Raw genomic sequence first — 13,343 nt, forward strand, 5'->3', positions numbered from 1 at the left:
CCCACCAAAGCTTGTTATTCCTCAGCTCCCTGCACTTTTTATTCCATCATTTCAAAGTGTAAATACTGAGGGAGGACCGAACTATCCAGCCACCTGTGCACTGCAGTATGAACACCACAGCCCCCGCCCCACGCTTCATGCAGATGCGCCCTCGCTGCCTCGCCCCCCTAAAAAGCCGAATTAAAAAAAAAAAAAAAAAAAAAAAGGAAAGAAAAGAAAAAGAAAAAATAAAGAGCGAGAAATAGCGTTATGAGACGGTTCGCACGGACGGCAGGCGGCTTCGCCAGGGAGCGGGTGCCGCTACCTGCCGCGCTGGCCGCCGCCTGCCTCCCGCTCGCCACCGCCGCGGGCTCGGCAGCCACCGGGAGCCTCCCCGCAGCAACGCGGGCGGAGGCGCGGACCGGCTGGCGCGGTGCCCTCCTGCCTCGCTTGAACCCTTTCATGAACCGCTTGCCCCGCAGCCTCTCCGGGCCGGGCCGGGCCGGGCCAGCCGGCCCCACCTCACCCCACCCAGGGCTCCCATTGGCCCCCGATGAAAGTCCAGCCGGGCCGCCGGTGTATATAGATACATCCCTGCGGATGGGCGCCTGGATCCGCGGCTATGGGCGGCTGCAGCATCTTCCTCCGGCACCCCGCCCTCACCTGCGGCCGCTCCGCGCCGAGCCCCGCGGGGCGCGGAGCCCTCGCGCAGCGGTTGCTCGCCTCGTCCCTCTGCGCCCTGCGCCCGGAGGCGACCCCCCCTCGGCGGGGCGGCGGGCACCCGCTGGCCGCGCTGCCCGGGCCGCGCAGCTGGCCGCTGATGGGCAGCCTGCCCGACGTCCTCTGGAAGGGGGGGCTCAAGAGGCAGCATGAGACGCTGGTGAGGCGGGCGGAGGGATGGGGATGCTGCGGGGCGTGGAGGGGGGGGGAAGCAGGGGAGCGCCTCGCACTCACCGGGGTGGGGGCATGTCTCTTCTGCGCCCCCAGGCTGAGTACCACAGGAGGTTTGGCAAGATTTTCCGCATGAAGCTGGGGGCTTTCGACTCGGTGCACATCGCAGCCCCCTGCCTCCTGGAAGCCTTGTACCGCCGGGAGAGCGCCTGCCCCCAGCGCCTGGAGATTAAGCCCTGGAAAGCCTATCGGGACTATCGCGACGAGGGCTACGGGCTGCTGATCCTGTGAGTGGCACCGACAGCATCCGGGCGGCCCCGGAGAGGTGCAGGGGGGCCGGTTGCTCCCTGCAGGGGCGGGGGGTGGGTAGCGGGTGCGGGCGAGAGTTTTTGGGCTGTTTCCGAGGTGTCCGGGGGATGCTGCGGGCGGGCGGCCGCCACCAGCCAACCTGCCGCGCCCGGCTCCGCGGGGCCCGGCGACGGCTGCTGCGCTCCCGCGGGCGGCTGTGCCGCGGAGCGCCCGCCCCGAGCAGGTTTCTCATTCTCTGTGCCGGGAGCAGGTCTCATCCCCTGTCCCCCGAGAAGCGGCTGAGGCGATGGAGGATGGAGATGTCCTGCTGCACGTGTCGCGCGTTTGGGTTTTTTTCTTTTGTTTCTTTTTTAAGTCTTTCTCTTTCCAACCTCGCTGTTCTGAACACAACCTAGGGAAGGCAAGGACTGGCAGAGGGTGAGAAGTGCCTTTCAAAAGAAATTAATGAAACCCAGGGAAGTTGCAAAACTGGACACCACGATCAATGAGGTACTGTGCTTTGAGAAATTCCTTCTCTATCCCCGCTCCCCTGGAAACCTGGGAAATAAAAGCAGATCAAATGATCCGGTTTACCTGGATAGCTGTTGATTTGCTCTGCAGTGGTAAAACCATGAGTTCATACTCTGAAATCATTCAGGGAATAATAAGTGCAAACTGATTATCAGGTCTGACCAAACGTGAGACCACACAGAAACCTGTAGTTGAGATTGGCATTCTCCACAGAACAATAACGTTACTCCACAATGACACGGGCTCCTGCAAATAGAGTTTTTGCTTACTTCTCTTGCATTCAGTGTTTTTTGCCTTTACCCCTTCATTCTTATGTTCCTCCGGTCAGGGAACACCTCCCTCTTTTACTTCTGTGTTCCTCATTGAGTTTGAGGACCATCTGTGATAAACAGCTTAATCTTCTTTATTGTGAAACTCCCCTATTATCCCAGCATCAGACTGAAGCATTTCATCCCTGTGGAGGAAAGCTCAGTTCGTTAAAGTAAAGCAGTAATAACATGAGAGTCGTGTAAAATCCAAACGTGTTAACACAGGGGAAAATTGAATCTTGGTCAAAGAACATGAAACATAAGTATTCCTCCCTTATGCAAGCTTGTTATCTATTAAAAAAACAGTTGAAATGCTAAATTATAGAGGATTTTTATTAGTTGATGTCATTTTATTCCCTTCTTTGCTCTGCTCTCCTCTGCTTAGGTTCTGGAGGAATTCATGCACAGAATAGATGATGTTTGTAACCACAATGGACAGATGGAAGATGTCTATTCAGAATTCAACAAATGGTCATTTGAAAGTAAGTTGGTTTTTGCCAAAAAGTGGTATGCATGTTGTACCTGCACTCCAATTGAAGTACAATCAGTGATGAATGTGCAGGCTGATTATTTCCAAACTATCAGCTACAATATAATGGAAAGTGGGTTGCAGAAAAGCCAAGGAACTAGGAGTCCATGTGTAAAATTCACCAGCAGCTATACAAACTCTTCTGTCTGGTTGTCTATCTGGCTTGTAAAAAAAATAAAATGTTATAGTGATTTATAAATACAGAACTCTGGGGGAATTGCAGTGCATTTATCTAGAGTGGGGTCAGATAGCACATGACCATTTTTGTCCATCTGATATTTGTTAATTATCAGCAGCACAAGATCAATTAAATGATCCAATAACAGTCAAGAAGTAGTCATTGTAGACAAGGGTTAGAAAATCCCATTTAAAACATTTACACTGGGATTGAGAAGCACTGGAATAAGTTACCAAGAAAGGAGCCTCCATCTTTAGAAACCTTTCAGAGTACAGTAAGGAACTACCTGCCAGGAATGACTTAGGGCAGAAGAAACTGCATCAGTGGTTCCCAAAAGGAAGGATGGTTGGTTATAGTGTGTAACTGAGTGAGCTCTGCCAGACCTGTCTGCTCTTGGCTGGCTCATTTCAGCAACCTGTGTACTGAAAGTGGGTTTTTTTCCACTGTCAGTGGTGATGGCTGCTTTTGGAAAGGGAGAAATAGGAAGTGACAGCTTTAAAATAAAAAAAATCAAGTGGAAAGAAGTGGAAACTAGTGGAGTGTGGGATGTTGCCAGTGTTTGCAAGTGTTTTCTGACTGTGGAAAGGGCTAGGAGACACTGGAGTAGATGGCCTCTTCAGGCTCAGTTTTCCTGTGACTCAGTTGTCTTCAGTAGCATTGCCTAATAGCTTATTTGCCAAATATGCCAGCCCTGCTTGGCAGAATGATCTGCTGCTTGTGAGGGCACCAGTGGTGATTCTTATTTGTGAAGATATTAGCTAGATACACTGCTACCTGGGTCTGAGGCAAATGTGCAGAAGGCGTTTTGAAGTGCTGCTCTCAGGGGTGTGTATCACAGAACATTTTTCAGAAGGATAATCCAAGACATTCCTTGACAATAAATGGTGGACACCATGCACCCTTTAGTTTATATAATTTAATGGTAATATTGCTTAACAACAGGTATCTGTCTGGTGCTGTACGGAAAGAGGTTTGGTCTCCTACAGCAGGATGTAGAAGAAGAAAGTTTGAACTTCATCAAGGCTGTAAAAACGGTATGGAAGAGTCTTTACTGGGGCTGTAGTGATTTTCTACCCCTACTACTAAGGAGAGGGTACAAGTTTAAGTGGGTCACCTGAAAAAAGAAACTCAAGCTTCTGTGCTACATGTGTGTTGGCAGCCTTGCACATCTGAGGTGGCACTTGTATGCGCAAAACTAGTACTGAACATCTGTCTCGTTTATGAAATGTCTAAATCTGTAGGAGAAAAACACTGTATGGACATCAGGGTAATCCTGGAAATAGAGTTGTCAGGTTGGTTGGTTAACTTTCCTCTCCCTCTGAGACACCTGTTGTGCAACACTGCTGTTTGTTGGGTGGGGCTCTCGGAGTTGTGTGGGATTATGCAAATACACTGGATTTGGAGGTTAGTCATTCCTGCAAGCACACCTGCTGTGCATTTTGCTGCAATTTGGTCTCCGGTGATACACATCTGCTTAATTTTAGCCATTTAGAAGATAGGCATCTAGCCTAGCCTAGTTTTTTAGCTCCATCTGTCGTCAAGGAAGAGGGATGCACTGCCAAAGGGTGACTTGTCCCATTCTAAAACAGGTGCCTAAAATGGATAGAATGAATCACCCACTGGAGAAGCCTCCTATCCTTCACTGACTGTCCCTAATTTTTAGCTGGTTATGGTCTAAGTAGGTTGAGACCCGTCCTTTTGGTCCAGGACGGCAAATCTGCCAGAATCGACTTCCTGAAAATTGCCTCCTACTCTACAGTCTAATTCTTTTCAGAGATTGCAAGTAGATAGACAAAAGAAAGATTTCAAAATCTCTTTCTCCACCACAGATGATGGCTACTTTTGGAATGATGATGGTGACCCCCGTGGAACTTCACAAGGGTCTGAACACAAAAGTCTGGCAAGCTCATACTAAAGCATGGGATGATATATTTAAAACAGGTTCTTGTTTTAAACATGATTCTCTCCTTTCCCTTCGTCTCCGTTTCCTGCTTGATGGAATTAACTTTCTTCATACTTGCTACTACCTTATGCTGCTGTTAATTGCTGCCCTCAGCACAGATTGGACACCTCCGCTGCAGCTAACCACACACCTATTCCAAGCAGGGAGCACTGTTTTCTTATGACTAACACTTAGGTCTGGTTGTGGGGCAAAACTCAATCTGAAGGGAAGCCCCAGAAATTTCGGAGCTGGCGAGTCATGAGTCCACTTTAACCTGTCATAAAAGTAAATAGCCAGAAAGTGTATAATCTCTTTAAAGGCAAGGTATACAAGTGAGAAAAGGGACCTCCCTCCAAGGGACCTCAAAGGGAGTTGTTTTCTTGAGAAACAATAATTTTACATGCAACAAAAGCCTGTTTGCTAATAAAAAGAAATGATAGGTTTTCTGAACAACCTGGAATATAGTCATAATTCTTAAAAACATAAGCAATTTAAATCATAAGGTACAGTTTGGCTTTTTGACAACACTTTCTGTCTATTTAAGATGAATTGGCCTTCAAGGTTACAAAAATTACTCTAACTGCAGATATACAGTTAAGTTTATATTTTTCAATATTTTGCTAGACAGTGACAGTTATAGCTAAAGAGTAAGAAAGGTTTTGGCACTTGGATGATTGTAATGCTGAGTGATATATTTCTCTTAGGTATTTGAGTACTTGATACTTCAGGACTTTTGGTTATGCCAGCCACACGTGCATTTATTTTATTGCTTCTTAGTTTATGGGTTTTAGGAAAGACACTTTAAACAAGTTTTGTTCTGAAAATCCAGTTTACCACCTTCACTTGACATGAATAGCTCCTCACTAGGAACTGGTCTTAACAACTGGGATATTCATGAGAAAGGGTGGGCAAAAATCTAGTCCTCTATATTTAAAAAAAAATATATGGCATGTAGAAATTTGGCATCTATTTTTGCCTTCACCTATTAAATCAAAGGCTTAAATTTCCCCTTGGGGAGTCTGAGTGCTAAGTCTCTTTGATTTTTAACACCTTGATCCCTTTTGAAAATCCAGGCTAATAAATTTTACACACTTGTATTTCTGTTTGCTAAATATTTCACTCGACACATCACTAATTTCCTTTCCTAATTTAAGAAAGCAGAATTCCTAATAGTTGGCAGGAGATCCTTCTGTTCAGAAGTGATTTTTGTGACTGAGTTTTTTGTCTAAAAAGTGGAAATACCATTATTTATTCAGTATAATGCTCATTCTTGAAAAAAAAGCACAGCTTGGTATCTTCTTTCTGAAATCCTGCATGTGAGACATATTTTTACTTGTATTTTTAGTGATTTTCCATTATTAACTCCTGCTCCTCCCTCCTCAGTCAAGCATTCAATTGACTGTCGACTGGAAAAACACTCTGCAAACCCTCGGGAGGATTTTCTGTGTGACATCTATTCTGGAGGTCAGCTTTCCAAGAAGGAGCTGTATGCTGCCATCGCAGAGCTCCAGATTGCCGGAGTTGAAACGGTAAACCTGAATTTCCAAGAGTTTATTAAAATTGGCATCCTTCCAATTCCCTTCTTTCTTCCATAACCTAACCATCACAACATCTGAGAGTGAGCTAATCCTGTAGTTACTTCAGTGGCCTAAATGCAAGTGAATTTTTACCTGAAATCACTAGATTCTTTCTTCTGTTTGTTACTCCTAGAGAACTACTGTGATGGCTCATAATCTCTTAAATTTACAAAATACCATGAGGCAATGGCCAACTGTAAATGTTGCTTTGAACTTTTGGCAACTTCTTGTTTCTGTCATCACAAATGGAAGTCTTACGTTTCTTTTTGGTTTGTTTCAGACGGCCAATAGTTTAGTGTGGGCTTTGTATAACATTTCACGCAATCCACATGTTCAGCAGAAGCTTTTCCAGGAAATCCAGAGTGTTTTGGCTGCTAATGAGAGTCCAAGTGCTGAGAACTTGAAGAATATGCCTTACCTAAAGGCATGTCTGAAAGAATCCATGAGGTAAAATTCTCAAATAATGTGCAAAAAGCAAAATGATCACAAAGTTTTTTACCAGCTGCTGTGCACTAGGGAGAAAGAATTTTCTAGTATATATAATTTTGTTCACCTTGTTGTTTAAGGTAAACTGTGATAGATACAGGAAGAAAAAATGCTGGAAATTTAACGCATTTTGTTTCTTTCACTGTAGGTTAACACCATCAGTGCCATTTACCACTCGCACCATTGACACAGAAATGCTTCTGGGAGATTATGTCCTGCCCAAAGGGGTAAGTCAATTAATTTAGCTTACTATAATATTTTGTCATTGAGTAACTGTCCTGTAAACCACTGGAGTGGGTCATATTTCAGTCTCAAAATGACTTTGCCAAAGGATGAGTCCCAGGATGAGGAATGAGGAATTCACACCAAGAATTCCCATAAACTGAAAACCATACCTGCCTGCGCTGCTGTTGGATTTAGACAAAAATATTTTGGTGTGCTATTTCAAAAAAATTTTTCAAACTTTCCCATGATTTTCCGAGGAAACTATGACCTTTTCTGTTTTTGAATTAATCTTCAGAGAATTAAACATCTTCTGAGGAAATTGCCTTGCCTTTACTGTTGCATTATTCTTTTTCATTAACAAGCTGATTCACTTGGTAGCTCTAAGCCAATTTGTAACGAGACTCTCTCTGTTGCTTTGTTGACAGACCGTACTAATGATAAATAGCCATGCCCTGGGTTGCAATGAAGAGTACTTTAATGGCTGGACTCATTTTAAACCAGAACGCTGGTTTCAGAAGAACTTAATAAATCCTTTTTCTCATGTTCCATTTGGCATTGGGAAGAGGATGTGCATCGGGCGCCGCGTAGCAGAACTACAGCTTCACTTGGCCCTTTGCTGGGTAAATGCTCTAAACCGGCATCCTGTACACAATGCATGGTTGTTCAACATTTAACCTGATCAGAAGATCTAGAAGCCAAAGCATGCTAACTGAAATGTTTGTGTTTCAGCTCATTCGCAAATACCAAATTGTAGCAACTGACAACAAACCAGTAGAAACACTCCATTCAGGAATACTGATTCCCAGCCGGGAGCTTCCCATTGCATTTCACAGACGATAAGGTATGTGCATGAGAGTCTCCTGAGTACATGAGACTTTTCTTTGAACCTCATTTGGAGTTTTCATAGAACTGTGAGTGTAGGAGAACAGATGTTTTTCTAAGCTGTATTCTCACAATGTGAGATTTATTAAATGCCATCATGTTTTGTTACTTTTAACAGAAAACATTCTATGTACTGAGAAGACAAATTTTGTACAGCTTATGGCTCTGAAGTTACCCATCTAGTTTTAAACTCCAAGAGAGCATGTCTTCTGTGCATGATGGGGATCAGAAATGGGGAAATCAAAATGTATATACTGTTGGAGAAAATAATAGCCATTATTTTGTTGTAATATAACTTCTCTACTGCATTTCTAGAAGATATTGCCTGAAAAATAGCATTTAAGCATCAATGTACAGATTTAAAAGAAAATGCCCTAGTGAAGGAAAGTACACCAGTGCACTACAGAGTTTAGATAAGAAAACTTGATTTTAGGCAGAAGGTCAAAGAAAAGAAATATCTATTTGTAAATAGTAGTGAAATGTTGCAACTTGGTTCAAAAAAATTGAATGTAAGATTTTTCTCTGCCCACAAGCTTATAAAAATAACAAAAAAACTAATTGTATAAAAATTTAATTTGGAAAACTGGGTCTTTGGTCTAGAGCTAAGTCCTCAAATAATAAATCAAATGACATTTAAATACTATGGGAGATATTTTTTTGCTGGCCAACACCACAGGAAAATGTATAATCTGAGTAAGGGTATTTAACTCTTTTAACTGAAGTGTGTTCGGGGACATGTGGTTTTAAATAATTGATCACTATATAGATTCTTTTTCTCTTTAATACAGCTTGTAGAAAATAGTGACAGCCCTGCTGCTGCCTTCTCTGAAAAAATATACTTCGACTGGGAAAGTCAAAGCCTATGGTAACCGGTAGAGAAACTGCTACACATGTCCCATGAACAATTGCTGAGCCAGAAACAGTACCAAGAAAAGCTCCCATACTGTTTTGCTGGAAAAATGTGGTTAGTTAGTTCAGCTGTACTTAACAGTGTTAAAAAGCAAAGAAAAATACCATGCACGTTCATATACCTATGCAAATATACTGATGTAGTGCAGCTGAGGGACTGTACAGGATAGAGCTTGACAATGAGCTGTGGAGTGTTACGTATAGTTCTTGTTAGTGCACAGTGAAATTGTTATAGCTTCAAGCTGTTCAACAGGCTAGCTTGGAAAGAACTAGTTTCCAGTTTGTGGGTATCATATAGGACACCCTGGGGGAACAACAGTCACGACTGAACTGGCTCTGTTAGCTCAGAGCTGAAGATCTTTCAGAAATCAGCTTAAAGGAAAAGAAACTCGCATAGTCCTTATCAAATTACCAATGTCATGAATTAATCTGTGAAGTAAGATAGCAGTCTTTAATAGGGCTAACAACAGGACTTAAAAATTAGGATAATTAAAGAAGTGTACTTTCCCTAACGTTATTCACTTCCTTAATAAAAGGGAAATAAGGACAAAGATATGTAACAGGATATATTCCTCATACCTGCACAGTACTTCGGATGGTTTCAATACTGTGCCTGCCACATACTCTGCTCATACCCGTTGTTTCATGCCTCCAACTCCCACACAAGCCATTTTATCACACCTTTACTGCAAAACCTTAGAGGTCTTTTATTGCACGGAAGGCCTGATCCATAAATGGAATCACTGGAATCCTATGGGTTCTGCCACTATTAAATGATGATTATCCTAACAGGATAGTTACTTCATCAGATGAGTAATATGAAATGTATGTTTCAAAGAACCACAGGAAATAAGGATCCTAAACATTTTGAAGAAATTTATTTCTTGTGGAGATTTCAATACCTGTATCTAAAGGTTAAAGTTGTCACTGCCCTGCATGTTATACTGTATGTTAGCTATTATGGTCACTAGTACATTTTTCCCATGATGCAGTTTCAAGTACAGGTTTATATATATAACCATGAATGGTTACTTTTAATTTTTTATGTTCTGGAATGATACAAGTTCTTAGCATTTCTTGGTCTGTCTCCTGCAATTTTTTTGTTTGTTTTCTTCTGCTGTTATACTCAGACACGTAAATGTAGCCGTATTACAATGTGTAAAACAATTTGTGCATTATCTAAACTTTTCTAGTCGATTTGCTAATAGTCAATTTTGTAATAAAATTTTTTTTTCTATAAATAGTCTTCCATAGTTTATTATAAAGTCTTTGTAGCATTGCAAAATCTTGTCTTTCATTGCAACTTCTTGCAAAAAAAATGTGGTACAGTTATCCCTCTGTTTAATATCCTCAATGGGCTTGAACTTGAAATTCAACAAAATCATAGAATCAAAGACCTTTAAGATCATCGAGTCCAACCATTAACCTAACAGTGCCAAATCCACCACTAAACCATGTCCCTAAGTGTCACCTCTACATGTCTTTTAAATACCTCCAGGGATGGTGACTTAACCACTCCCCTGGGCAGCCTGTTCCAATGCTTGATAACCCTTTCTGTGAAGAAATGTTTCCTAATATACAATCTAAACTTCCCCTGGCACAACTTGAGGCCATTTCCTCTTGTCCTATCACTTGTACTTGGGAGAAGAGACTGACCTCTTTTCAGGCTAAACAACCCTGGTCCCCTCAGCTGCTCCTCAGAGAACTTGTGCTCTAGACCCTTCCCCAGCTTTGTTGCTCTTCTTTGGCCACGCTCCAGCACCTCAATGTCTTTCTTGTAGTGAGGGGCCCAGAACTGAACACAGCATTTAAGGTGCGGCCCCAGCAGTACCAAGTACAGGAGGATGATCACTGCCTAGTCCTGCTGGCCACACTATTTCTGATACAAGCCAGGATGCTGTTGACCTTCTTGGCCACCTGGGCACACTGCTGGCTCATATTCAGCCGACTGTCAACCAACACCCCCAGCTCGTTTTCCACCAGGCAGCTTTCCTGCCAATCTTCCCCAAGCCTGTAGCGTTGCAGGGGATTGTTGTGACCCACAAGCAGGACCCAGCAGTCAGCCTTGTTGAACCTCATACAATTGGCCTTGGCCCATCACTCCAGCCTGTCCAGATCCCTCTGCAGAGCCTCCCTACCCTCAAGCAGATCAACACTCCAGCCCATAGAAGAAGATCAGGTTAGTCAAGACTTTCATAAACCCATGATGACTGCGCCTGATTGCCTGGTCATCCTGTATGTGCCACATGATGGCACTCAAGATGATCTGCTCCATAACCTTCCCCTGCACCAAGGTCAGGCTGACAGGCCTGTAGTTCCCCAGATCCTCTTTCTGGCTCTTCTTGTAGATGGGCATCACATTTGTTAACTTCCAGCCAACTGGGACATTCTTGGTTAGCCAGGACTGCTAACAAATGATTGAAAGTGGCTTGGCGAGCACTTCCGCCAGCTCCCTCGCACCCTTGGGTACATCCCATCCGGCCCCATAGACTTGTGTGTGTGTCTGAATGGTGTAGCAGGTTGCTAACCATTTCCCCTTGGATTATGGGGGCTTCATTCTGCTCCCTGTCCCTGTCTTCCAGCTCAGGGGGCTGGATACCTGGAGAACAACTGGTCTTACTATTAAAGACTGGGGCAAAGAAGGCGTTAAGTACCTCAGCCTTTACCTCATCCTTTGTCACTGTTTCCCCCTACATGCAATAAAGCATGGAGATTCTCTTTAGCCCTCTTTTTGTTGCTAATGTATTTATAGAAACATTTTTTTTGTCTTTTATAGCAGTAGACAGATTAAGTTCTAGTTGGGCTTTGGCCCTTCCAATTTTCTTCCTGCATAACTTCATGACATCCTTGTAGTCCGCCTGAGTTGCTTGATCCTTCTTCCAAAGGTCATAAACTCTCCTTTCTTTCCTGAATTCCAGCCAAAGCTCTCTGTTCAGCCAGGCTGGTCTTCTTCCCCACTGGCTCATCTTTCAGCACATGGGGAGGGCCTGCTCCTGCGCCTTTGAGATTTCCTTCTTGAAGAATGTCCATCCTTCCTGGACTCCTGTGCCCTTCAGGACTGCCTCCTGAGGGCCTCTGTCAACCGGTCTCCTGCACAGGCCAAAGTCTGCCCTCTGGAAGTCCAAGACAGTTCTGCTGACCCCCCTTCTTACTTCTCCAAGAATCGAAAACTCCATGGCCTCCAACCATCACATCACACACAAACCCTTCTCTGTTTACAATCAACAGTAGGAAAAACAGGTCAAATCAAGTTACTTTAATTCAACAGTGAAAAACTTCTGCTTCACAATACCACGAAGTTGCGTGATTGTGTGCTATAACGACACATTTGCAAAGCCCAGCTCCTGGTGGGAGGTTTACAGTGGGCACTGCCTGGTACCCAGCCAGCCCCGGCGAGGTGGATCCGGGGTTAGCAAGTACAGGGGAGTTAAGCCCTGCAGCACAGAGCTTTGATGCCAAACTCCTTTTGTGCCATTCATCTTGCCATTCCTTCAATCCGGGCTAGCCCTAGTATTCAGGAATGTGTTAAATCCATGCCTACAGCCCCTTTCCATCTGTATCATCTAACCAGAACTCAGTGAATGCTAATGTTAGGAGGCTTTCTGCATCCATCGCACAGTCTGAACACGTTTCTCCTCAGCATGCACAGTACTGAGGTCTCCAGGGACGGGATTGTTACATTTCTCTGTCATTATGACAAGATAAAATCAATACAAAGTTTTGAGGAAGGATGAAAATAGTTTGCACCTTTGCATGATCAAAAGAAACAATGTATATAAAAAAAAAGCCATCCACCCAGCACTGTGCCTGACAGCCTGATGGTTACGCAAAAAGCGAATCTGACAGTTATCAAAACCATCCTGTCTTTGCCAAGTGAAGGCTGCCTCCGGCTGAGTGAATGATGGTGTAAGAAAAATTGTACAGCGCTATGTGAGAATGTTGCTTTTCTGAAAATCAGATTGCAACGTGTGCTTTAGAGTGACTGCAGTTTGTGCTGCTGAAACTCATCTGGCAGCTGGGAGCTCTGGGTCCCAGCGCATGGGGAGGGTGGGCTGGGAGACCACAGGTACTCACCCGACCCCCGAGGAGGTTTGGCAGCTCGTGCTAAGGTACAAGACCGTGTGGGGAGATCTACCCAAGCTGCTACAACTACAATATACACTAAGTCTCTTCTTGTAGTATTATAAATTAATATTACTCAGTTAGAGCCAATGGTGTTGTGCCAATATGAAACAAGTGCTAACAGAAAGTCACGACTATTGTTCAATTCCAGGCATATCACATTGCTCACAAATGTTCCATCGATTTAACTTTTAAAGACAACCAAAGAGAAGAGGTGTTATCTAGTTGAACTGACCTTGACAGCCTAGATATCAGCTATTTCAAAATCCTTTATTGCTTCTGTATAGTAAATCACAAGTTCATGCTTACTGGACTGCTTATTATTTTCTCTATTTAAATTTGGTGAACTCAAAGATCTATACAAGTGTTGCTCTGAGTAAGGTTTTGACCAACTCTATACAAGCTGAGGTACAAATGTGTGCTGTCTTCTGGATTTCTAAAGGTACAATATCCACTGACCTGGAAAATTTTGTTCCGGAAGCTTTGTAGATTTTCA

The 13,343-nt window shown here is 43.8% G+C and overlaps 1 protein-coding gene across 1 annotated transcript; it reads left to right on the forward strand.

The window, feature by feature from the left end:
• CYP24A1 (cytochrome P450 family 24 subfamily A member 1) lies at window positions 1–9,960 on the forward strand. Its single transcript, XM_074843090.1, has 12 exons — window positions 1–859; window positions 967–1,157; window positions 1,575–1,668; window positions 2,383–2,479; window positions 3,647–3,738; window positions 4,534–4,645; window positions 6,030–6,175; window positions 6,504–6,670; window positions 6,858–6,936; window positions 7,360–7,554; window positions 7,664–7,775; window positions 8,605–9,960. The coding sequence occupies exons 1-11, from the start codon at window positions 602–604 to the stop codon at window positions 7,772–7,774; spliced, it is 1,542 nt and encodes a 513-aa protein (XP_074699191.1). The 5' UTR covers window positions 1–601; the 3' UTR covers window position 7,775; window positions 8,605–9,960.
• Window positions 9,961–13,343: the final 3,383 nt, after the last annotated feature.

Source organism: Strix aluco, chromosome 17 (assembly GCF_031877795.1).
Source record: "Strix aluco isolate bStrAlu1 chromosome 17, bStrAlu1.hap1, whole genome shotgun sequence".
Lineage (NCBI taxonomy): Eukaryota > Metazoa > Chordata > Aves > Strigiformes > Strigidae > Strix > Strix aluco.

Coding starts and splice junctions, on each gene's coding strand:
- CYP24A1 (XM_074843090.1), top strand. CDS start 602: ATGGGCGGCTGCAGCATCTTCCTCCGGCACCCCGCCCTCACCTGCGGC. Junction 6,937..7,359: donor ATTATGTCCTGCCCAAAGGG/GTAAGTCAATTA, acceptor CTTTGTTGACAG/ACCGTACTAATGATAAATAG. Junction 7,555..7,663: donor TTCACTTGGCCCTTTGCTGG/GTAAATGCTCTA, acceptor TTTGTGTTTCAG/CTCATTCGCAAATACCAAAT.